The 25,846-nt window shown below is 37.3% G+C and overlaps 3 protein-coding genes and 1 long non-coding RNA gene across 10 annotated transcripts in view; 2 read left to right on the plus strand and 2 right to left on the minus strand.

Moving 5' to 3' along the window:
• Window positions 1-6,168, plus strand: part of KLHDC1 (kelch domain containing 1) — a 46,388-nt gene extending 40,220 nt beyond the window's left edge. For 5 of the 7 annotated variants that reach the window (XM_072963011.1, XM_072963017.1, XM_072963016.1 and 2 more), the window contains one exon: window positions 1,433-1,738. In XM_072963011.1, the coding sequence (XP_072819112.1) occupies window positions 1,433-1,619 (187 nt within the window). In that variant the 3' untranslated portion in view covers window positions 1,620-1,738. Of the gene's footprint in view, window positions 1-1,432; window positions 1,739-3,071; window positions 3,616-3,969 lie in introns of those variants that run through there. The other 2 variants (XM_072963013.1, XM_072963012.1) reach the window with 2 other exon arrangements.
• LOC140696918 (uncharacterized) lies at window positions 2,365-9,121 on the minus strand. Its single transcript, XR_012073589.1, has 2 exons — window positions 8,852-9,121; window positions 2,365-2,588 (listed from the first exon to the last, which is right to left on the minus strand). It is a non-coding gene; the product is annotated as an uncharacterized lncRNA (long non-coding RNA).
• On the plus strand, window positions 7,592-18,917 carry KLHDC2 (kelch domain containing 2). The gene is made up of 13 exons (XM_072963010.1): window positions 7,592-8,078; window positions 10,758-10,837; window positions 12,365-12,482; window positions 14,614-14,729; window positions 15,030-15,111; window positions 15,290-15,373; window positions 15,902-15,982; window positions 16,056-16,114; window positions 16,534-16,643; window positions 17,019-17,091; window positions 18,124-18,211; window positions 18,307-18,359; window positions 18,611-18,917. The coding sequence occupies exons 1-13, from the start codon at window positions 7,926-7,928 to the stop codon at window positions 18,732-18,734; spliced, it is 1,221 nt and encodes a 406-aa protein (XP_072819111.1). The 5' UTR covers window positions 7,592-7,925; the 3' UTR covers window positions 18,735-18,917.
• NEMF (nuclear export mediator factor) overlaps window positions 16,254-25,846 on the minus strand; it is a 47,818-nt gene continuing 38,225 nt past the window's right edge. Inside the window, exons 26-33 of the mRNA XM_006199801.4 lie at window positions 25,604-25,757; window positions 23,024-23,101; window positions 22,684-22,881; window positions 21,780-21,812; window positions 20,807-20,907; window positions 20,664-20,707; window positions 20,499-20,578; window positions 16,254-20,245 (exon numbers count right to left, since the gene is read on the minus strand). Of these exons, the coding sequence (XP_006199863.1) occupies window positions 20,168-20,245; window positions 20,499-20,578; window positions 20,664-20,707; window positions 20,807-20,907; window positions 21,780-21,812; window positions 22,684-22,881; window positions 23,024-23,101; window positions 25,604-25,757 (766 nt within the window). The 3' untranslated portion in view covers window positions 16,254-20,167. The remainder of the gene's footprint in view (window positions 20,246-20,498; window positions 20,579-20,663; window positions 20,708-20,806; window positions 20,908-21,779; window positions 21,813-22,683; window positions 22,882-23,023; window positions 23,102-25,603; window positions 25,758-25,846) is intronic.

Here is a 25,846-nt window from a genome sequence, read left to right on the forward strand (position 1 = left end):
CCATCTCTAGGGCTTTGCAGCTATGGTTCCTCTGTCTGGAAAGCCTTAGTTTATTTAATTGTTCGAGACTCTCGATCTCAGCCTGGAACTTCCATCTGGAAGTTTCCCCTGACTTGCTAAAGTTGTCTTGGTTATTCTTTCTGATTCTGTAGAACCCTATACCTGTTGTGGGAATTTCATTTTATCCCCATCACAACATTTATAATACTTTATTGTTAACTGTTTATCTTCTTCACTAAATTGTAATCTCCTTGAAGGTTGAAATAGACTTTTTCTCAGTGTTGAGTTTCCTATTTTTAAGATGGTACCTAGTATGTAGGGCACACTGATAAATATTTGTGGAATCAGTTGATGAATGGTAATACAGAGTCTGTCTCCTCATCTGATTCTTCCTCCCCCCCCCCCCCCCCCCCCCGCCCAGCCAGCTCTGGAAGAACTCAGGACCTGTCATGTCACCACAGCAGCAGAGTTAAGTTTACACCAGATACAAGATTCATTTTATTTTCTCGTACTTCTGTATGTGGAACATTTTCAGTCTTACTTCTTACTTAGAATTTCACAGAATAGAAAGAAAAGGCATCAGAAAATAGGGAAGAAGATATAAATCTCTAGAGTGTAAAATCCTGGCAAAAATGGCAACTCAGGTTAACCACAGCAGAATCAAATGATCCTGTTTTTAATACTTTGAAAAAAGATTTACTTACCTTTTTGAATTAAAGTTTATCGGTTGAAATAGATGCTTTTTGGGGGGATAGTTTTTATCATAATCAAGTTTCTTTTGGTTTGGAGAGGACAGAACCCTCTTCAGAGTAGCTTTGGATAAAAACGAACTATATTTGGAAGGACACTGCTCTCTAGGAGACTCGGGGGAAAGTGAACCCTGGTCCCCAGAAAGGGAGAACCGTAGTGGGCTCTTGCTGGCTTGTGCTGTGTCACTGTTCCATCCCCCTCTTCAGATCAGCTCTCTCTGGGTCCACGGAGGTCGAGTGGGCAACCCAGGGCAGTTGTTTATGGAGGGGGGAGGGGGAGGGCTGGGTCACGTGGTATAAAATTGATGTTTGATGCTGCATCTTGGGGTGACAGTTTGCAGACAGGAGTAAATGGTTATTGGGCTGGAAGGAGGAGTGAAAAGGGTCTGTTATAGATTAACTTGATTAGAAATTAAGTCTGAATCTTTTTTACTTAAAGAATATTAAGCATAGTGAGTTATAACAATTTTGGTCAGATACAGTCTCTATGCTATAAAAATATACAGTTACTGTAGTGTTCTGGAAATAACATATCCTGTCATGTTCCAAACAATGCAAAGGAAGTACATAATTATGTAAAATTTTTATAATGGTTTTAATTTTTTTATAATACTTACCTAAAAATATTTTATATTATAACTTCAAGTTCAAAAACAAGTAATTCTGTTATGTTTTGTTTATAGGTCATGCCTTGACTGCATTGGTAAAAATGCTATAATTTTAGAAAGTCAGATATCTCTATTACCTCCTAAACTTCTCCAACAAGTACTCAAAAAAATAACATTTTGGACTGCAGCTAATCACCGAGAAGAACAAAGAGCTCAAAAAGAAGAAAAAGAAAAGAAATGTCAGTGGATCAGTAGCGATTAAGTTGTAATGTACTCTGTATATTTAATATGTTTAAACATTTTAATCAGACTGTATGTTTACCCCCTAAATTGGAGGCTTTATTCAGAAGATAAAATTTGAAACAAAAAGTCTATGTTAAAGTGATTATATGGCATGAGATATATAGGAAGAAGATGTTAATGGCAGATTAATTTATATTTATATTTGTAAATTAATTTCCTTATCAGCTGCAGAAAAAAAATATAGTTTCTGAAAGTCAGTACAACTGTATGGGACTTTAACTCACTGTGTCCTCTTTACTGGAAAGATTATACAGACTTGTAGAGAATAAGAAATTACTCCCAAGGACTTTAGGAATCCCCCAACACAATGATAGAGATATATATGCAAACATTTCATATCAACTTTCAGAAAGAATAGATTTTTCTTGTCACTTTACAATTACTTAAACCTTTCCATTAAATAACTCAGTTGTTTAAATAACTTCTCCTTAAATTACTAATATAGTTGGCCAAAATGATAAAATAGGGAAACACTGCTATGGTATTAGATTTTGAACTTCTGCCCTTTTAGCACTTACCTAGTAAAGTATTCTTAAGCATCATTGCAACTTTTCCTCACATGTATTTGAGTTGGGGAATAAATGTCTTCAGTTGTCTTTCTGTTACCCCTAAGTTACTAGTTTGTCCAGTTTTATAGGTACATAAAGACCATGTTTTAAAATGTCTAAAGTGGAGATTTATTTATTCACACTGGCTTTGAAATATTGAGAGGCAATATGTTTATTAAATTTTGAGACACATTAAAATACATTTTGCCTTGGAGGAGTGCTCTAAAGTAATTTTCATAAATTATGAAATGGGATGATCACCTAGTAATTTGCATTTCTAGAAACCCTCTGTTTGGCCCACACCATCCTGCAGAGTTGGTGCAGAAGACCCAGGATATTCAAAATATGTTATCTTCTCATTTGTTTTCAGTTTTCACTGCCTAGAAGGAATGGAACACAAGTATTTATTTAATTTTCCTTGAAATAGTACTTTTGCCATAATTAAGAAATTGTTCATTTATCATAGTCATACCCTTCCACTGAATTACTTATAACAATGAATTACTAAAAAGCTTGGTATATAAAATTACTCTCTACAATCCACCATGCAAGTTGTCTCTGAAATTTAAAATGTTATAGTAAATATATTTCTATATTGAAATAGATGTGTAATTTATAATGAAAATTACAGTAGTTTGTAGTACCATTAAATTTTAGAGATATATTTTATATATCTGTTCTGTATTTTGGATGTGTAAATCTTCTATTTATGTATTGAAATATCTTGTGTTTACATTTTATTTATTATACAAACTACATAGAATTACTATTTTCCTAGTTTTGTTAGTGTGAACCAGTCATTAGACTTGATTGTGTAAACAATATTTCAGTGTAAGTTTTAATTTTTTTCTTACTATTTTTAGGCTGAATAACAGATTTAGAAAGTGAATCTCACAGGTAATATACATCTTAAAAGTAATTATTTTGTTACTATGAACATCTGTATCAGCATTCTGTATTTAAGGGGAAAAAAAATCACAGCCTATTCGTGATAGATGACTTTGAATGGAATGAAACATTTTTTTTTCTGGGGTTTAATTCTTTTTTTTTTTTTAATTGAGTTGTAGTCAGTTTACAATGTTGTGTCAGTTTCTGGTGTACAGCACAATTTTTCAGTCATACATGAACATACATGTATTAATTTTCATATTCTTTTTCACCGTGAGCTACTAGAAGATCTTGAATATATTTCCCTGTGCTATACCATGGAATGAAACTTTAAAATGGCTTCTGGATTATGTGAATGCCTCCTCTAGCCTCTTTGAAAAGCATTTCTGTTTTTAAATGGTTTACTTAGAAGTTGAATTAGCCCCCTCAAAATGCACACTTTCATTTAGGCTTCAAGAGAATGAAAAGCTATACATTATTTATGGCACATAAAACTGGTGCTGTTCTTATTTGTCTTAATATATTGTGCTACTTCAACAAGTTGTATGTCCTGAGATATCCCCATAATACGAGTGGCAGGGAATTCTGATCTGATGTTCAGTTTCTAAAACTTGGCTTAAACCAGCGCTTCCCTGCTCTTAGAAGATGTAGAAACTCTATGAGCTGGCAAAGCCAGTTTTGAAGATCCCAGTGAAGCAGTATTCCTTCCTGATTTCTTACCACTGATGGTTTACTATCAACTTTTGTGCTGCTGACCTGTGCCGTGTATGGGAGCCCAAGGCAACAACAGACTCATAACTGTATCTCTGAACTCTCCTTTACTGGTTCTCTATTTGAAAGATGACTCTAGAGGGTTGACTCTTCTTTTTCCAGGTGGTTCACAAAATAGGTTTCCAGTCTGGTTTTCAAGGAAAAAGAATTTCTGGCCATCTTTATTATGTCTATCAGGATATCCTTCCAATTGTCAGCAAGGATTTTTCTGAGGTATTACCATTTTTCGAATGATAATAGTAAATAGCGTATCAAAGTTAGTGTCCATTTTTTCCAAATAGTATCTTTGCATAAACACCTTTAAAAAATTATTATTCTTTTGATAGAAACTTTAAAATATTCTTTAGCACTTCATACTGTCGGCCCAGGAACAAAGCGATGTTTTCACCAAAACACATTTATATGTATGTATGTGTGAGAAAGAAATAATTATAAACTCACTAAAATAGAACAATTTTCAAGGAAGTATATACTGTCTGACAAATTAAAATTGTGATTGCAGAACATTTCAAAGGAAAAGAAGTAGTTTTAAGAAACAAATAATACCCCTGCCTACCTTTTTTTTTTGGTGCCTGTTTTCCCATTGTATTAATGTGATTCTATTGGAATTTCCGGTTTGATGAAATTTCCATACAGTCCAGCATGTGGGTACAGCAAGAACTTTTATTTTTTGGTATAATGGACTGAATGTTTATATTCCCACAGAATTCGTGTGTTGAAACCCTAATCTCCAATGTGATGGTCTTTGGAGGTGAGGTATTTTGAGAGGTAATTAGATTTAGATGAGGTCATGAGGGTGGGGACCCAATGATGGGATTAATGTCCTTATAGGAAGAGGAAGAGTCCAGATTGCTCGCTCGCTCGCTCGCTCTCTCTCTCTCTCTCTCTCTCTCTCTCTCACACTCTCTCACTCTTGCTCTCCCCAACTCATGAAGATGCAGTGAGAAGGCATCTGCAAGGCAGGAAGAGGGCCCTCACTAAGAACCAAATCTGTCAGCACATGATCTTGGACTTCCCAGCCTCCAGAACTGTGAGAAATAAATATCTGTTGTTTAAGCCGTTCAGTTTATGGTATTTTGATATAGCGGCCTAAGCTAAGACACACCTGAAATCCACAGTTTACATTAGGGTTCATTTTTGGTGGTGTACTTTTTATGGGCTTAGACAAATGTATACTAACCTGTGTCCACCTTTATACAAAATAGTTTCACTTCCCTAAAAATCCCATGTGTCCTGCCCCGTCATTCCTCCTTCCCCTCTAAACCATGGCAACCATGGATATTTTATTGTCTCTATAGTTTTGCCTTTTCCACAGTGTTATATAGTTGGAATTATATAGCGTGTGCCCTTTTCAGATTGGCTTATTTCATTAGTAATATGCGTTTGTTTCCTCCATGTTTTTTCATGGCTTGAAAAGATGGCTCATTTCTTTTCAGCACTGAATAATACTCCATCGTCTGGATGTATCACAGCCATTTTTTACAATTTTCTACATAGATAATCATGAACAAAGGTGGTTTTGTTTGTTTCTTCCCAACTTTAATTTCCTCCTCTTGTCTTAATGTATTAGCTAGGACATCCAGTAGTATGTTGAAAAGTAGTAGTGAGAGAGGGACATCCTTCCCTTGCTCCTGATCTTAGTAAGGAAGACTCTAGTTTCTCATCATTAAGGACAATAGTGACTGTAGGTTTTTTGTAGATGTTCCTTATCAAATTAAGGATGTTCCTCTCTATTCTTGTTTGCTGAGTTTTTTTTTTAAATCATGAATAGGTGTCAGATGTTGTTAAATGCTTTTTCTGCATCTATTAATATGTTCATGTGATTTTTTTTTTCTTTTTTAGCTTGTCGATATGATGGATTACATAGGTTGATTTTTGAATGTTGACCAACCTTGCATACCTGGGATAAGTCCCACTTGGTCACAGTGTATAATTCTTTTTAAATTTTTTTGTATTTGATTTGCTAATAATTTGTTGAGCATCTTTGCATTTATGTTCATGAGAGATACTGGTCTGTTGTTTTCTTGTGATGTCTTTGGTTTTGGTATTTGGGTAATGTTGGCCTCAAAATGAGTTAGGAGGTATTCTCTCTGCTTCTGTCTTCTAAAAGAGATTGTAGAAAATTGGTATAATTTATTCCTTAAATGTTAGAATTTACCAGTGGCCCCATCTGCGCCTGCTGCTTTCTGTTCTGGAAGGTTATTATTGATTCGATTTCTTTAGTAGATATAGGCCTATTCAGATTATCTATTTCTTGTTATATGAGATTTGGCAGATTGTGTCTTTCAGTGACTTGGTACATTTCACCTAACTTATCAGATATGTGGGCATAGAATTGTTCATAATATTTATTATCCTTTTAATGTCCATGGGATCTGTAGTGATGTTCCCTGTTTCATTTCTACTAGTAATTTGTGTCTTTTTTTCTTAGCCTGAATAAAGGCTTATTGATTTCATTATCTATTCAAAAAATCAGCTTTTGGTTTTATTGCTTTTTCTCTATTGATTTTCAGTTTCATTGGTTTCCATTTCTTTTCATCATTTCGTTATTGCTTTTATTCTGCTTATTTTGGATTTAATTCACTCCCCTTTTTCTAGTTTCCCAAGATGGAAACTTAGATGATTGATTTTAGATCTTCTTTTTTAATATATGCACTCAATGCTATACATTTCTAAGTACTGCTTTTACCTACATCACGAATTTTGATAATCTGTAAACACACAAGCAGTGGCTAGGGAAGGAATTTCAGGTTCTGAAAATTTTAGTTTGGAAAGCGTTTTGTCGTTGTTCAAAGTACTCCTACATAGTGTTCCCAGCGAAAAGGTGGGGAAGGGAGAGGGTAAAGCACAGGCATCTCCACAAACACATCCAAGTATAGAAGCACCATTAGATTAGGGAATTCAGATGTAGTCTAGTCTAACCTTATTTTACAGGTGAGGAATCACGTTTAGATTACATACAATAACTCTCAAATTCCTCCTGACCTAATTTAATTAAATGCATTATATAAAAATGTAAGAAAAAAGTGTGTGTTTGTGAATAGGATTCACTCTCCTCCCTGAAGGCCTGGGGTGGTGACGGTTTCTGAAACAGTTTGGGAGCACTAAGAAGATGCAGCACTAAATTAAGATTTCTGCTGGACCACAGGGGCCTGTGGAGAGGGAGATGCCTTGAACCGGTCCGCGGACACAGGGCGGGACGCAGTCTGGCACCTGCCGTGCACACCCGCAGGGATCGCCTCAGGGAAGCTGCGGAGTGGTCGCGGCTGGACCAGGGGGGAGGTGAGAGGCTCCACCTCCAACCCCGACCCCGACCCCGACCCGGTGTCCTCGGGAAGACAGGGCACTACTCGGAAACCCCGAGACCAGAAACTTACTAGGTGAGCAATTTCACTGCCTCCTTCCAGGCCGTTTGAGAACATTCCTCAATCGAACAAGGCCTTCTCGGGAAGAAGCTTTTTTTTTTTTTTTTTTTTTTTGCGAGAATCTGGTTAATTCAGCATATCCTTGCAGTGAAAGGAGGCTCGGAGTGTGCTTGGAAGTCCCTCTAGCTTCGGCGACCGGACTTTCGCGAAGACCGAGGCGCCTCGGAGTCGGACCGTCGGGACGGCGGCGGCGGGAGGACCCGGCGGCGGGAGGACCCCGCGGTGGGGTCGCTGAGCGTCGGCCACGCTTCCGGAGCCCGGCGGGCGGCGTCAGCGGAACGGGCGGTTCCGGCCGCGGCGTAAACAAGAGCCGTCGGCGGCGAGAAGCGAGCAGGAGGCGGGGCGGACAGGCTAGAAGCTCGCACCGGGCTGAGGCGGACCTCGGCCCGCCCCGCTCCGGGCCCTGCGCCCTCGCCGCCCCCCGCCCCGCCCCCCGCCCAGGTGGCGAGAGGCCGTCCCCGCTGAGGCGGCCGGGAGGACGCGAGCGCGGGCGGCGAGGGAGCGGCCCTGACGCCGTGCCTTTCGCCGCCGCCTCCTCTCCTCGCGCCGCCGTGCGATTCTTTCTTCTTTTTCCTTTGTCTTCACCCCCTTCGCGGGTGTGGGAATTGCTGTGGACCGCGGTGCAGCCTCAAGATGGCCGATGGCTACGAAGACCTGCGGGAGGACGACCTCCCGGGACCGGCCTACGAGGGCTACGAGTCCTCGGAGCTTGCCTGCCCCGCCGAGCGCAGCGGCCACGTAGCCGTCAGCGACGGGCGCCACATGTTCGTCTGGGGCGGCTACAAGGTCAGTGGGTGTCCGGGCGGCGGCGGGCGTCGCGCGGCTCTTACCCGGCGCCGGGGCGGAGGGCCGGGCGGGAAGGCCAAGCGGCCGCCGAGGCGTCCCCCGCGTCCCCCGCGTCGCGACTCCGCCCGTGGGTTCCTTCCCTGGCGAGTGTGGGAGCCGTCCCACGGGTCTCCAGAGCCCGACCCAAGGCTCCTGGGCAGTTGTCACGCCGACCTTTTGCTTACAAAGCCCGCTCCCCTCTCCCCCAGCCCCGCGCAGCTCGCGGCCGCCCTGCGCGCCCGGTCCGACCTCCCAGCGTTATTTCGGGGGAGGGCCCGTCGGGCCGTGCATCACGAGGAAATGTGTTTTACATAGAAAGACTTGGGAGTGTGTAAGAGGTAACGGTGCGTGATGTCACTCGTATGCTTTATCTGGCCTACCTAGGAGCGCATTGCCCTCTGGAACCGGGGTTATGCGGCCCGCTCTTGGGGTGACCCCTGTGCAGGAAAATCCGTCAGAATTCCGAAACGCCTTGAATGAGGCTATTGAGGAGTCCTGTTAGGATCCCAGCCACACCTGTGCACCTGCCAGCCCAGTGTTTAAACGTTTCGGGGCTGTTTTCCTTTTGGTTTCAGTGGAGAAAGGGTTGAGATTTTTCAAAAGAAACCCCTATTAAGAAAATAAATGGAAACGCTCTACCGATAACCGAGAAAATCAACAGCAACCGTTTTAACTACAGAGTGCAGCTCTTTGACACCCCCCCGCCCCCAATCACAAACATTGTGGTTAGTTACCAGTTTAGAGCATTCAGTCGCATTTCTTCTCTTCCTCTCGCAGGGAATCTTACCCAGGTGTCTTCCATTTAAACCTTGCTCGCTGGTTCTCCTGCCCTTTTGCTTGAAGAGTTTCCCAGTAACACTCCACATTCTAGAATTATTTTATTTCATTCCCTGGGCTGGCTTTGATCTATTCCTACTAAAAATTATTCTTTTTAGTCCCTTTTGGTTTTAAAAATGATTTCCCCCTGCCCCTGTTTGTGTAAAATTTAGTACACTACACCCGTGCCTTCCATGACTTGTTCTGTGATTCCGGTAATAGATTTTTAGCTTATGGTACTGTTCCAACTTTAGTATATGTGCTGCCGAAGCGAGCACAGCTTATGGTACTGTTGATGTGATCATAGTTGACCGTTTTTTAGGTGACTCTCAAAAGATAGATGGGATAAACTGCTAAAGCCATCCTGATTACTTCATTTGGTTTAACCACAGAATTTTTTCTTTTTGCCAATCCTAATGAATCTGGAATATTTTCCCCAGCCTCCAATGAGTATGTGTTTAGAGGAGGGTATTTGGTAGGAGAAAGGGGACCGGTATGTGGTGACCTTTATTAAAATATAATTAATTCCCTTGGAGAAAAATAAACCTGTTAGTCTTCAGTCTGAACTACTTTATTCGTAATCCTATTTGTAAAAATCAGCAGTATTGAGGGGATGGGACTTCTCACAAAGGAGGAAGGTGGGAACAAGGAGGGTTGTCAGAGTGGAAGATTTCTGAAGGTGAGCTTGGAGGGCCTGGATGCCTGGGGCTGAGGCACACTGGAGAAGCATGATCCGTGAAGCAAGCTGTGGTACCAGGCTATCCTCCACATTTTGGCTAGAAGCCCTAAGAGTTAGCATAAAATGGGGAGCCCTTGGGTATTGTTCTGATGGCAGTAAACCTTAGCTTCCTGCTCAGAAGTCAGGTTTCCTCCCTGGGCCAGGCTTATCTGCTTTGGGTAGATTACTACTGTCTTGCTTCCAGCCTTTCCTTTTCTAAAGTGGTGGAGTGGAAAGAGAAATGTTTGTGGCCAGCTGTTCTAGTCTGTATAATACTCAAGCTTTTAAGACTCTGGCACCCATTCTCAGTGAACTGTAATTGTTTGCTGTATGTGGACCTTGTTCAGAAAGTGGCTAGGGAGGTTCAAAGGCTGGAGAATTCAGGCAATGGTTGAAGTTGCAAATTCAGGGAAAGAAGGTTAGAATCCTAGTTTCACCATTACTTGCTAGGGAACCTTGGGCAAATTACTCATCTGTCTAAAAAACCCACTTTCTTGTAATACCAACTATCTCTTAGGTTTGTTGTGAGGATGAAACAATAAGCTCTGGATAGCACTTAGCTCATATGGTAAGCTCAGCCTGTTACCTGAAGGGAAATGGAGCAGAAAAAGGAACTTAAAATTTTGCACAAAATTTATATTTGCAATTCTGCCCTCTCTGCTTCTTAGTAGAGAATGAATGGGTGAAAGGGGAGAATGGCTAGAAAACTCTACATCACATGTTAGTGTGAATCAGGTACTTTCAAAGTAGACCTTTTTTTAGCCTGCCCACTATGGCAGGCCCCCTGTAAAGTCATGCAACTGAAATTTGGTGCAGGGACTGTTCGGGATAAAGCGGCCTTAGAGATTTCCCTCAGATCTCTTAACTCCCTACCCTCCCTCAACTGCTGTATCAGAAGTTTGAATTGAGGGCTGTCTGTATTAACCATTACCTTGAGTATGTGGCATTGGGGCAGGGAGGGTTGTGCATTTGATAGAATTATTAAGCTCTATTTAAGTTTTCATACTCTCAGTATCTCAAAAAAGATAGATATGAAAAAATATACAGCGGTGCCTCTTTACCAATTATTTTTTATATTTGCTTTTTTTTTTTTTGGCTTTTTTTAGAGCAATCAAGTTAGAGGATTATATGACTTCTATCTGCCGAGAGAAGAACTGTGGATCTACAACATGGAAACTGGAAGATGGTAACTGTGGATATTATGAAAATCCAGATAAATTGCAAACAAAAACATACTCTGTAAAACCCATTCTAATGAATAAAAATACTTTAATTAAAGAGGTTAAGGCCTCTACATATTTTGAAAACAGTGTTCTGCTAGTTTAGCTTAGCTGCTTTAGCATCTCTGCAGTAGTTCAGTAGTTACTAGATGCTTTTATGACCTTTGAAAAAATTGCTGTTCAGAGCTGAGTGAAGTACTATAGTAATAGTAAAGATGTAGAGGCTTCAGATTCTGGAATGGAAATACAGAAGTTCTATATTTATTTTTTTCAAGATTTTATATGTTCTGTTATGCAGTCTCTTGAATGAGAAAAGAATTTCTAGATTGTATCTGCTAGAAATAAAGGTAGTGTTCTATTTTAATGAACTCTAATATTGAAATATCTATGTAGATCTCTTTGCAGTTGACTTAAATTTGCCTTCCATAAAAACTGGGGATATTCTGAAAGCACCTTTTGCCAATCTCATAAAAGTAGTACTCAAGAGTATGTTCTTAGCAGAATTAATGTGATTCTCAAAATATTGGGTTGGCCATTTTGGGGGATTTATAAAGTAGTCTTCCCCATGGTTTGCTTTGTGAAAGCTTTCTGTGTTACATATTTTAGCATATCATAGACCTCAGACCTAGGAGAATAGTAGCCCGTCTTGATCAAGAGTTCAGTTAAAAATAAATTAGGATTATTTTTAGACGTAGCCCATCAGTGTCAATCTAGCTGTTTAATGACCTTTTTCTAGAGAATTGGAAATTCATACTAGTATTCCTTTAAAGGGGAGTTCTACATTTTTTTTTAACAATTCAGCCCCATGAGGAATTTTTAAATATTAGTCTGTCAAAACTTAAGAGTTTAGCATAGATAAAGTGATACTGTGAGCAAAAGACCCTGAGTGTTAATTAATATTCTGAATCTTAGGAGTCTTAGCTTTCTGACTCAGATTCACTTTTATCTTCAGAATGAGTTAAAACATGTAAAGAGCAGTCAGAGGAGTGCCTGGCCTATAGTAGGCACCGCCTAAGTGTCTGCAGTCTTATATCAGGTCTGAATCAGATTCATATGAATGGCTAAAACGTGACTGAGTTAAAGACACCTATTAATCTGTCAGCTGGGATACCAAAGTTTTTTTCATTTTGGGTTCTTGGTCCACTCAAAAACAAAAACAAAACGATTATTTTTGGCCAAGTGAACAAAAAAGCAAACGATTTAGTTTGAGAAACATAAGATGGTTTACTCCTAGAATAAGAAAATATGACAGGTAGGCTTTTAGATCCTCCCATTCTGCCCACGTGTAGACCTGCCGGCTCAGACTGCAGAATGGGTGAAGAGGGGTGAGTTCTTGTAACTAATTTTAGAGCCAGAAGAGACCCTCGACAAACCTATTCAGCCTGCTGGTTTTATTTTTCCCCTTTATTGTGGGAATAGAAGTAGAAGAAAAACTAATAGATTTTTGCATTTCTTTTTGAGAAATTTATTTACATTCATTTTTTCCCCCTCAGGAAAAAAATTAACACTGAAGGTGATGTTCCTCCTTCTATGTCAGGAAGCTGTGCTGTGTGTGTAGACAGGGTGCTGTATTTGTTTGGAGGACACCATTCAAGAGGCAATACGAATAAGGTTAGTGTTTCTAAGGATTATGGTTCAAGGCAATTTCGTTCTTTTTCAGACATCTTCAGATTTCTAAAGTTAGCCCATACTTATTCCTGTTCCAGTTGAAAAATATATGTACTTGATGATGGTATGAATGTGCAGTTTAGTGTTTTGTCTGCCAGTCTGTATTTACCTAGGTCTTTTGTAAAATCAGCTTTGGTTGTAATTTTTTTTATTCACTTTTTTTTTTTTAGTGGAGGTACAGGGGATTGAACCCAGGACTCCCCTCCCAAATCAGCTTTGGTTGTAAAATCAGAGGTTTTGTAAGGTGTGTACAGTAACTTCTAGGTTTTCTTTTCTTTTTTCTTTTTTTATGGAGGTACTGGGGATTGAGCCCAGGACCTCATGCATGCTAAGCATGTGCTCTACGACTGAGCGTATTATACCCATTCCCCCAGGTTGCTTTCTTTTGTGTTCTTTGAAGCTGCTTATTCTCTTAAACCTCTGAAGTGTTAGATGAATATTAGTTAACTACATGAAAACAAAATGCAATCATTGGGGGCAGGGTAAAAGTAACAGGCCACCACTCAAAAGGCTGGAAGGATAAATTAATGCTGATGAAATTTTATATACTAACATTCCTGGAACATGGCACCATAAGATATTGTTGTTTGGATTTTGTCTGTGTTTTTCCCAAATAGGAAGAAGTTACCAGGTTTTCTTGGCCAGAAAGAGACAGATGAAATCAGTCAGAAAGGTGCATGTGATATAGGTTGACTCTTAACAATTCATTTCTTTGGCAACTTAGTAAGCACCTTAATGCTGAGCACTTGGTTAGACATTGGAGACAGAGATGAATGATACAGTCCCCAGTGCTAGGAACTTACATTCTAGAAGGGACACATGTAATACGACTTCAGTAGCATGAGGAGGAGGAGGAGATAAACAGAGTCTGGCTCATAGTAACAGCTCAGTAAGTACTGATGAATCTGAAAAAGAATCCTTGCCATTGTGTGTGGTAAGAGAGAGGAACAGAAACATTAAAGTCTTCACCCAAGAGGCAGTGTTTGAATTGAATCATGCACTTAGAAGGGATAGCTAAGGTTTAGGGACCAAGATGCAGAGATATAAGCAAATATGTCTTATTCATGGAAATGCCAAGTGGTTTGGTGTAGGTGGAGCACGTGGCTGAAATGGTTTCAGATTTCAGGCTGTGCTCCTAGGAACTCCAGGGATTTCTTTGAGATGCCTTGGGACACCTGTGAGGGGAGCATAATGGTGTTAGGCAGGCTCCAGACTGCCCCTTCCTCCTCCATTTTAACAAGTGTAGCTCCACTTTTATTTTTATATTTAGGCTTTTGATTAAGATTTTGTTTGAAGAAAGGATTATGTGCCTAAAAGGTTTTCTGAGGCACTGCTGTAGGCTGGAGTTGAGCCATGTATTTTTCAGGGCCAAGGGAGAGAAAAGTAATTTTGACACAACATGAGGAAGCTTGGGAAAAAGAGAAGCTGTGGCTTTTGTTGGGGGGTGGGGGGTGGGCGGTAGTCAGAGAAATGGTAGTAGTTAGTTCAATGACTGTGGTTATTTTAAGTATGACTGAAAGGAAGCTTTAGGAGTCTTAGAGAAGTAAAAAAAAAAAAAAAAAGAGAGAGATAAGATTTATTTAAGTACCTGGACATGAACTCTTTGAAAGAAAGATGAATACTTAATCTTACAAGATTTATCCTTAGCTCCTAGAGTTAAGTAGGCACTTAAGACATGTTTGTTAAACTGAAATTGAAAGCAGAATTGCTGATTTTTTGGTTAATGTCATCTTGATACCATAAATTAGATCAGTACAACTCAAAGTACCTATCTAAGGCCAAGAATGTAAATCAACACACTTCTACTCCTTCATCAAAAAGGTATGTATGGGAAAAAATAAGCTGAACTATAAACAGGATGCACAGTGACTTTGTAATTGACGTTCTGGCTGAAGTTCCTTATCTAAACTCAGACCAGTTAACAGTTTGCAGACGGGCAGCCAGTCTGCAGTTACACTTTAACTAGCACTGAAATAGATGACATTCTTACTGTCATAGATCACAATAAAACTAAATGCCAAGGCAGAATTTCTTTCACATAACAAAATCTAACTGAAATCATTGCTTCTGACAGTTCTACATGCTGGATTCAAGGTCTACAGACAGAGTGCTACAATGGGAGAGAATTGACTGCCAAGGAATTCCTCCGTCATCAAAGGACAAGCTTGGTGTCTGGGTATATAAAAACAAGTGAGTTAGTAGCACTATAGGTTTGGGTTTTATGTGGAAAGTGGTTTGCCATTCAAGTAGCCTTAGCTCATAACCACTGTAACTGCAGAACATGCCTTCAAGGGCCCATATGAGGACTAAGTGTAGTGGCAGAGCACTTAACATCGCACCTAAGACACTGTTTGCCATATTAGCCATTATTATTTGAATAAGTATTTCGGTATACTCACGTGTGCCTTCTCAACTCATGGAATATGACAAAATAAGAAAAAAATCTCTTGTAGATGTTGAGTTTTTAGTATCTTGGTTTTTATCAAACAGGTTAATATTTTTTGGAGGGTATGGATATTTACCTGAAGACAAAGTTTTGGGAACTTTTGAATTTGATGAATCGTCTTTTTGGGTAAGTAAAGTTTCATATTTGCACACGGCTTACTTATTAGTCTGTTGACATAATAACATTTTATGTTTGCTATTAGCTTTGTTCATTTTGCCTTGTTAATAAACCAGACAAAGGCTAAGTGATTTTACAAAACATTATTTGTAAAATAACTCAGATTTTTATTATTTGTTTTCTGTAGAATTCAAGTCATCCGAGAGGATGGAATGATCATGTACATATTTTAGACACTGAAACATTTATCTGGAGCCAGCCTGTAACTACTGTGAGTTACTAAAGAATAATGAATTATTAAAGCAAGACTGTTTAGAGAAGAAGGGGAGTTGGCAGGTAGTGTACAACTGACAGTTCATCATTCTCCAAGGAGTCTAAAACTCAGAGAAGTGTAAGGAATGTACAGACTAAGCCATTATCTATTACCTAACAGATGTTAAGTGGTACTGTTTGTAATTAAATAAATGACCTGGTGCTAGACTGGAATTTAAGGTACTCAAACATTAGATTTCTTTTTCCTCTAACACAGAAGTCATATAATGTGCTAGTTTTATTTTAAAAGATAAAAGTAAGCAGGCAAATATTTTGTTATATGGACTAGCCCATTCAGTAGTACATCTCCAGAATTAAAATTCCTGGTTTTCGTAGTCATCCTTCAGTACTGCTGTTTAACCAGATGTCTGTACTGCAGCTTAAAAGCTCAAGTGTCTTGCATATTCTTATCTTACATCCAGAAGACTCTTTCTGGTACTTACAGAAAGTTCACTTATTTATTGAATTGCTTTCATGACTTTGCTAGGGTAAAGCACCTTCACCTCGTGCTGCCCATGCCTGTGCAACTGTTGGAAACAAAGGCTTCGTGTTTGGAGGCAGATATCGAGTGAGTAAATAGTTTCAATGATTTGCTTTTGAAATACCCAAAATGATAACTACTTGTAATTATCCTTTTTTAGGATGCCAGAATGAATGATCTTCACTATCTTAATCTGGATACATGGGAGTGGAATGAATTGTAGGTATCACTTTAGACAATTATTTAGAAAAGTTTCTCAAAAACATTACAGTGGATTTTCCCCTTACTCTCTATTATTAGTATGTAATGTACTTGCTTACATTTTCTGTAACTGTGAATTTAAGTAAACATCACTAAATCCTAAAGAAGGTATTTTATTTTTTTTATTTTCAGTTCCCATAAGTGTATGTCTGGCACATAGCATGTGCTCAATGTTTGTTGACAAGAAAAGGTCTAAAGTTGACTCTACCTTCAAAGAAAATAGTTCATTCTAAAGCATGTAGTTGTTAATACCAAGAAGCCTTTTTAAAGTTTCTTTTCAAAATTCCATACAAATTTATAAAGAAAACTTCAGTATTTCTCTGCATTACAGTAGCTGCTTTTAAACATAGATATTGTAACTTAGCTATTGTTTTCAGAATTCCACAAGGCATATGCCCAGTTGGCCGATCTTGGCACTCACTAACACCAGTTTCTTCAGATCATCTCTTTCTCTTTGGAGGATTCACCACTGATAAACAGCCACTAAGTAAGTCCTTTAAAAACATAAGAAATTACTATGTATCATTCATATATAAGTCGCTGAAAAAAGAGTATTTTAGACATATCAGAGGGCTCTAGGGTTGGTTAGAAGGTTTGATACTAATTTTGATCCTGTAATTGTTTTCACATGACATACATCCATTGGTCCAATAAAGAAATAACCTGGAGCACTCTGCCCTGCAAAAGGGCTGTAACATGCAGAGGGCTTACTGAGTAAATTGAAGAGAAAAAAGGGAAATATACTTTCTGTTCCTACTCAAAATCTGATTTATTACCATTCTTGTTAAAACTGTGCCCTTTAAATATCAATGTCACATTGACAGAGTAACATACTTCATAGCTCGCTCTTTGCTTCATTCAGGTGATGCCTGGACTTACTGCATCAGTAAAAATGAATGGATACGATTTAATCATCCCTATGCTGAAAAACCAAGGTATGAACTATTTAAAAGGTAATCTTTATGCTGAATGAGGTCTATAGAGCTGTACAAGGTTGGTAATGACTGAGGAAATTCTGGCTGCATTCAATCCATCATTCTTGTAAAAATCCTAGCATTCACTAAGGTTTAACATTGTACTTTTTGAAAGAAAAGAAAACCAGTGTATCCTAGTACCAGTGCTTTCTTCTCCATTATCTGTGTGTGAAAAATAGTGCTGGATTTTGATTTTTGCTTCATCATAAAATGGACATGTTTAAAATTTATACTCAAGTTCTTTACTCAAGTGAGTTGAACTGCATCTAGGTTTGTCGTTAAAAAAACTGGAAAAGAGACATTTCAAAATCCTAATGAATGTTAATGGAGGAAAAAAACAACTTTCAGATTTGCATTTGTGCTATATAACAAAGATTAACAAAGATTAAGTCAAATCATCCAGAAAAACCTATTAAAACACTGGTAGTTATTTGTTGTGTTAACCTCAAAGAATTGTTACAGAGACTGCTAAAGGAAAGATGATGTCAAAATTGGTGTTCAAAGCACATTTAGATAATGTCAGCTTGCATTTTCCCTCAAGCCTCTAACCTAAGTGCAGTCAGGCCATTAAGATGTCATTTGGCACAAATATTCTATCTATAGAATTATCAAGCCTGAAGATACTTGGTTTACTCAGGCAGATTCAGCATCCCTCACATGTTTTGTGTAAGGCCAGTTGGCCCTGCCGATGAAAACAGAAAGGAGAGGGCATATACCACTCATCTCCCGTAAGACATTTATTGCAAACAAAGCCCTAGAGAATAGATCATTCAGTTCAAACCCCTCATTGCATAAATTAGGAAGGGACCAGAGAGATAAAATTATAATATCTAGATAAAAGATAACTGATTTTTCTAACTTCTGCTACTTTTCCTTGAGAAAATTGCTTCTCACCATTATGTTCTAGTTTGCACTAAAAATCTTTAGTCTTTAAAATCTCATCAATTTGGTGTTTTGGGTGACTTCAAATTCAAGCTTTTGTTTTAAATGTAGATTATGGCATACAGCTTGTGCCAGTGATGAAGGAGAAGTAATTGTTTTTGGTGGGTGTGCCAATAACCTCCTTGTCCATCACAGAGCTGTAAGTACACTACCCTTTATTAAAAGACACCTCATAATATTGCTGAAACTTTCTTGTGAAGTACTTTTAATGTGTTCTTCGTATCTATTTTTTAGGCACACAGTAATGAAATACTTATATTTTCAGTTCAACCAAAATCTCTTGTAAGGTAAGTAACTTTTTACTTGGTGCTTAGATTATTTTAAATTGTTTCTTAAACACTTTAAATTAGTGCTCTTGAAAAACCAGGTTTGTGGATAATTTAAGGGGAATAACAAACCTTCATTGATAAAAACTATCCAGAGTTCCTGTGAAAATCTTTAGAACTGTATTCACTTGAAGAACTACCCCCCCAACACACACAAAAAGGTACTTTAAACAGTAAAATGAAACTATTTTTCTTTCTTTGTCCACTTTCAGGCTAAGCTTAGAAGCAGTCATTTGCTTTAAAGAAATGTTAGCCAACTCATGGAACTGCCTTCCGAAACACTTACTTCACAGTGTTAATCAGAGGTTTGGTAGTAACAACACTTCTGGATCTTAAGGCTTCATAAGTAATGCCTCTGATCACTTGCATGGACAGCAATTCTGTAAACATCAAAGTGACATCATTTGTATAATTATATGCATTGTTGTAGTTTGCAGCTTTTTGGTTTTAATGTGCATGTGAATGGCCTAGAGAACCTATTTTTGTGTCTAAAGTTTACAATAAATGTATTTAACACCAGTAACTGCCTTCTATTAAAACAGTTAATGCTTGGGCTTTTTACCCTGAAGGATGGTTATATGTTTCCTATTTAGTAACATCAAGATAGATATTATACTAATTCTTACCACTATCAAAATGATGAAGTTATTTTAAGACATTAATTTTTTTTTCTTTTAATGGCAGGAGTAGTCTATCATGTTGTATTTACAACAGTAGGCTACATAAAAAAAATTTTTAAACATTAATTTAAAATGGAAAAATATTCTTAACAAGACTAAGCTGGTAAAAGAAACCTTGGAAGGACCAGCAGCCATTCAGTACTTTGACCTTAATGCTTTGGTGTAGGGGCAGGGACAAATGCTCATGTTGACTAAAGGCAGCTGTTGTCTAACTACTTAAAAAGTAAGTTTTGTAGCGCATAAAAGAATGGAAATAATGTATGACTTTATACTCCATTCTGGTAGGAGACAGTAGAAGAAAGCTAGGTCGGGAATCTTAATAGTGGTAAGCCTAAAAGTGCCCTTATGATATTATGTAACAGGTTAAGATACTCTGTAACATGCTACTTCTATTTACAAGAGGTGGAAAATGGTACAGAGCTGAATGAGATTACAAGGAATAAATTAAAGTGAAAAGTAAAGGTGTATAAATACATAAAAATGATCAACACCAATTTCTTCTAGATGTTATTTAAGCTGAGTCATGGAAATTATCTGTATTTAAAATCTGGTCTAATATATTTTTTGGTAAGTGTAAAAGCAGAAGGACGTGTACTACTCCTTCAATACTTAGGGTTTCCAAGTATTTCAAGTATTCCAATACTTGGAATCTTAAATGTTTAACCACCCTCAACCCCCACCAGAAAAAGAAACCTGTGATTGGCCTGTGAGTAATCAATATATTAGACATCATGTACAGTGGACTACCAAGAATAGTCTGAGCAGTTGCGCCACTTAACTATTTGATTTCTTTACAACATGAAATGAATACTTAATATTAACCCCCCAAATTTCAGGAAAATGTAGAATAACTACAGATGTATACAATTAGCACTTAGCCGTCCACAAATATTTTAGGAAATCCTATCATAGACAGTTTCCTCCCTATAAAACTGGAAAAAAAAAAGAATAAAGTCCTTTTGGTGAATACAGCAAGGCAATGTTTAGTTCATTTTTAAATGTGGAAGTCTTGTTACATGATGTTTTCATCTCTGAACTTCCAAAAGGCTATAAAATTGGCTCTTCAAGTATTTTAGGATTTCATTTCAGCTATTTTCTTTTTACATTCAGAAGATTGGGTGCAGAAACTTTCACTTTCCCAGGAATGTTTCTTGATAAATCCGTGTCCTAAAAAAAGAGAACTGCTGAATATCCATATAGATTATGAAAGATAATCATGTTTTCTTTTATGACAACATATGTCCACTGCTATAAAAAAAGGCATTTCTAAAATTGTCACCTGAAATGATTTTACTTATTTTATATTTCTTCTAGTAAGACAGCATTTTCTAATAAAGCAAGAACAAGAATAGAAAATTATAACTGCTAACATTTTTAATTGCACTACCAATCTCTAGAGATTTATAGAGGACTGTTTTACCTTCACGCTGCGGAATAAGTCTTTTTCTCTTGTTGTTGCTTCTTTGGAATGCATGAAACTATTCAAGGCTGTTTTTGCAGCTGTAGATAGAAAATAGAAGAATCTACTTCTGTTCAGGCAAGAAATGCTTAAAATCTTAATTCAGAAAAAAAAAATTTTAAATACCTTTTCCCTTTTTCTGAACTCCAGGAGTAAGTTTCACTTTGTATCTTTAAAAAGGAATTGCATGTGTTACTAAACAGATTATTAAAAAACAATTCATCAGTCAGTACTGTGGTAGCTATTTGAGTAAACAAATGATGACTTACTTATAGTTTGCCATGGTGGTGTAGGGGGCACATATTGGAATGGCAAACAGTATTACATCTTCAGGATGTGGCTGCCCTGTTAACGAGTCAAACAGATTTTCCTAAAGAGGGAAAACAAAAACAATTATAAAAGTAATCTGTACCAGCCCTAAAAAGTGAGAACTAAACATTGTCAAATTAATACCAACATTTTATCATTTACTGATAGACAGTCTTAGACCCTTTGGAGCTATAAAGCAGAGTTTAAGACTAATGATGTGTAAATGTATACCCTTTGTTGCTAGAAAATTTTGCCTAGCCTAATGAAAAACAATTTTCAAAATGGCACCTGTAGATACATTTAAGAGAAAGGGAGGAAAAACTTGCTGGAGACGTTTTTGGTCGTCAAAACTGAAGAGAGGTTGGAGGGGAAATAAGAGTACTGCTGATAAGTACTAGTGGGTAGATGCCAGGGATGGGACAGCTCCCCACAACAAAGAATTCTCTGTCTCACAGTGTTAACAGTGCTGAAACTGGGAACGCTAGGCTAGAAGAGCCTTTCTCTGGTGCCTGTTTCTAAGAAGAAATCTTAGAGCTTCTTAAAGTTCCCCTTTGGGGGACTGCCTACAAGACTGTCCGTATTTATTTAACAACATGAGTAAATTTAGATTTAGGACAAAACCCTTGGCATAGTTAGTGCTTAATATATGCCACAAACTTTTCTGAATGTTTTATGTATATTAGTTCCCCAAAAAAGCTCTCAGTAAGGGCAATTATTATCCTCATTTTTCAGATGAGGAAATGGAGGTGCAAAGAGAAACGTTTCTAACATTGTAGTTATATGTAGTAAAACTGGGGTTCAAACATTCCTTCATTCCAGAGTTTAGTCTTATATTAGCCTTTTACATCTTAATTAGTTAGAAGTTGTGTGTCCAATATTTTGGGACTGGATTGCAGTCAGTGTTACAGTAGGGGCCACAACACAAAATCATACCTCATTTCCTTGTTGGTCCAAATCTTGTTCTTCCTGTTCCAAACATAAAATTTTAAAAGTCAGCTGTAACTTAAACTGAAATGCCACACCATTAAAAACTATGAGAAAAAAAACTGATAAAATTAAGACTGAATAAATTTGTTTATCTCTTATATCAGAAAACAATGCCATTCAAAGAGAAAAAGCACTGTTCACTCTGAAGTTAAAAAAAAAAAGACTTCCATAGAATGTATGCTAAAGTAGTAAATGCTATTCGGACAATTAAAAGTGACACAAGCTTGGTATGTTTGCTGGGGGAAAGAAAATGGAGAATTCTGGTGAACAGAATTTTTATTTGCTAGTCTGTTCAATAGTGTTAGGATGAATTTTTCACATAGACAAACTTAAGCTTAATATTCACATTAAGAAAAATCTGTCTGAAGATAACCTATAGGTGAAAGAACATTCATAATTAACACCCCTGAATATCTGAATCCAGAGTTTACAGAATAAATTAGGAGTACGAGAATAAACAGTATAAAAATTTGAGCACCAAAATGAGTTTTTAATATTACTAAATAACACCGTTCAGGGTAAACAGAAAACAGTAATACATTTAGGGTCCCTGTGAGCATTACCTGCAGAGTGGAGCACACAATTAAAAGCTTTAATCAAATAAAGGTTCTCCATAAAACTGTTTTCTAAAGGCTTGTGGTACATTTTTAATCAGCTATCAGCACTGCCACTTTCATGCTTACACACTGCAATTTTAGTCTTTTAGGTTGTATTTCTAAGATGACTTTCCATTAAGAATAGGGTTACCACTCATGCTGATTTCAGCACTGTGGGTCCCATGTCCTGGTAGTCCTGGGATGGTTGGTCACCCTATTTAAGAAGCAGAAGCCCACATGTGTGGTAGCCTTACCTTATCATCATGTGGATCATCTACAGCCAAGTCTTGTAACTCATGGGTTGTAACATCAAGGGATGGGGTTTCTTTCTTTATGCTTTCTGAAGCCCTTTGTCCACCTCTAGGTTTCTGGGGCTGTTTCTTCACTGGTTCATCCTTTATTTTACCTTTCTTCCCCTTCTTCCCTTTTTCTTCTTTGTTTGAACCTGCAGACTTTAATTCATAGAGGAAAAAACAGTGTTGTCAGTATTTTCAGTTTTGTCAATGTTTTAACAAAGTATTGAATGCAAAGCATATCACAGTGGTCTTGATGCCCCTTGAAAAACAAAAGAAGATGTTTTTAGATGTTACTTACCCCAAGCAATTTCATAATGAGTTCACGTTCTTCTTCATCTTGGTCTTTGTATTTTTCCTTCATTTTTTTCATTTTACTCTACAAAACAAAAAAAACTTGGTTGGAAGAATTCAGCAGTAAAAAAATGTCAGCACATGTTTGTAAAGAAAAGGTGTTTCCTTAATTTTCTGTTAGAAATGCTTACTGAGTAAGGCACCGTTATAATAAACAATATGGAGGCTATAAAAACAGATCAACTATAGTCCTCACCCCCAAAGATTTTACCATCTGGTGGAGAAAGAAGATACACGTAAGAGTAAGGATAAATTAATGCAAAATATTTTAAATGCAAACAAGTTTATTTCTAAGATAATTTAGAGAAAGCAGACATTTCTTTCAGCTTGAGCAAGAACTGTGGGGAAATAAAGCAAAACTGAAAGATTTATAGTATCTGGGAATTCAGGAAAAGCAAGATTATAAAGACAGAACAGAGTAGTAACAAGAAGTCACTGCACTCGGAGTCAGGATATACATGAAGAGGGAGAACAGGAAAAAAGACAGCAAAGCTTAGCTGGGTATTTATTGTAGAGGCCCTTTTAACACTCTGAATTTTATCAACTAAACTACTGTTTCTTTACTCTGGGTACACATCCAAATCACCCTAGTAGTTTTTAAAACTATAAGATATCTAGTTCACCTCCAAAGACTTTTGTCTTGACTATTCTCAGCTAGGGCCCAAATAATAAATTTCTAAAATTTTAAACATTCCTTTAAACAGGACACAAAAAACTTAACTATAAAAGATTGATAAATCAGACCATTAAAATTAACAAATGCTACTCATCAAAAAACACTATTATAAATAATAAAGTGAAAAAGCAAGTCTCACAACATGAAAAGGACTTGTAATACATATAACCAAGACAAGACATATACAGGATTTCAAAGAATTCCTATAAATCAATGAGAAAGCTGGACAACCCAACTTTTTAAAGGGGTACTTCAAAAAGGACATTCACTGTACATAAAAGTAATAAAAATTCTTCAGCCAAAAAAAAAAAAAAGGATATTCAAAGGTCTAACAAACATGAAAAAGTTCTCCACATCATTAGTCATCAGGGTCATCAAAGTAAAGCCACATTACGATTTCAGTATGTATTCACTGAATGACTTAAAAAACAAATACCAAATGTTAGTGATGATGTGGAGCAACTGGAACTCTGATACACTGCTTGGTGGGAAGTTGGTACAAGTACTCTGGAAAACTGATAATGTCTTAAAGCCAAATGCAACACATACGCTATAACACAGCAATTCTACTCCTAACTATATAGGACAGAAATGCATGCTTGAGGACCTAAGAGATACAGGTCTTCAATTATCGGTAATACAGCAGACATATAAACTGTGGCAGATTCATCAATGGAATGCTATTTATTTGGCAAAGCAAATGAACTACTGTTACATACAACAACATGGTAAGTCATAATGTTGAGTGAAAGATGCCAGACAAAAGAATATACACTGTATGATTGCTTTTTTACATGAAGTTCAAAAACAAGCAAAATAAGCTCCAGTGATTAAGCTAAGAATGTTTTTTTCTGGTGGAGATACTACTAAGAAAGGGGCAAGAGACTGCCTTCTGGAGTAGCAGAAATATGAAAGTGTCTTGTTCTCAGTGGTGGTTTCACAGATACATGTGCATCTAAGAATTGAGCTAATAAACTTGTGATTTGTGCATTTTACTATATGCACATTACATCCCATGAAAAACTGAAAATAAAATGAACAGTATTACCAATAAATTGAACGAAGAAATGGAAAGCCCAATAAAAAGAACTTAGTTTCTTAGAAAATATAATTCAGGAAAATCAGCTTTGGAAAAAAAAAATCCAGAAAGCTGAAATGAACTTTAGAATTACTTTATCAAGTTAATTAAAATCTCAGTTCTTTTTTGAATGACTTCATGTTGAATTTACATATTAATATGAGGAGAACAGATTTCTTCCCTTCCATATGTATTCCTTCACTTATTTGAAGCCCACTGGAAAAAACCCTAGGAAATTCTGACTACTGTGGATGGTAGAAAGATCATGAAACATGATCTTTATTAAGATTTCAAAGGAATTTAATTTTTTTAAAGATATGCTGATACATTAGCTAACAGTGTCTTTATACTACCACAGCATTTTTAAAAAATATAGTCTATAACTATTACCTCTTCCTTCATCACCTGCCTTTATAAAATATGTAAGAACTGTAACCAAAATTGCATTAATAATTGAAACAACTAAGTTAAATTATCAGTAAAGACCACCACTGCCACTTATTAGGGGAGTGTCTCTGGCAAAGCACAATCTCCTGTTCCCTTTCTACACAACATAAGAGCTTCTGTACAGATGTATAGAAAAGAACAGTGATCTCTATGTTCTCTAAATACTCTTTTCAAACTAATTTTCAAAGGAAGTTAACATAGTATTACTCTTTTGTCTATATCTTCTATTTCACTTAAACTTAAAAACTTAAACAGGAATCTCACAATTTCATTAGTGAACCATATAGTACTAAGTTGAACAGTTCACCCCAAAGTAGTAGTATTACCTTTTGTCCTCGTTTCATTGGCTGCACAGCTGGGACATTTCTGCTTGTGTTCTGATGAGTTTCAACGTGCAGAGTATTTTCTTTTTCTTTGTCCTTTCCTTCTACTATTTCTAAATCCCCTGAGTCACTGGTAACCTTTTTCTTCTTCATTTCTCTAAATATAAATGAAGCAGAAACATCTAATTCTTAGAATTTCAAAATCTGAGTACCCTAAAAAAATTACACAGAAGAACATGTTCAATA

The sequence above is a fragment of the Vicugna pacos genome, chromosome 6 (genome assembly GCF_048564905.1).
Source record: "Vicugna pacos chromosome 6, VicPac4, whole genome shotgun sequence".
NCBI classification, from domain to species: Eukaryota; Metazoa; Chordata; class Mammalia; order Artiodactyla; family Camelidae; genus Vicugna; species Vicugna pacos.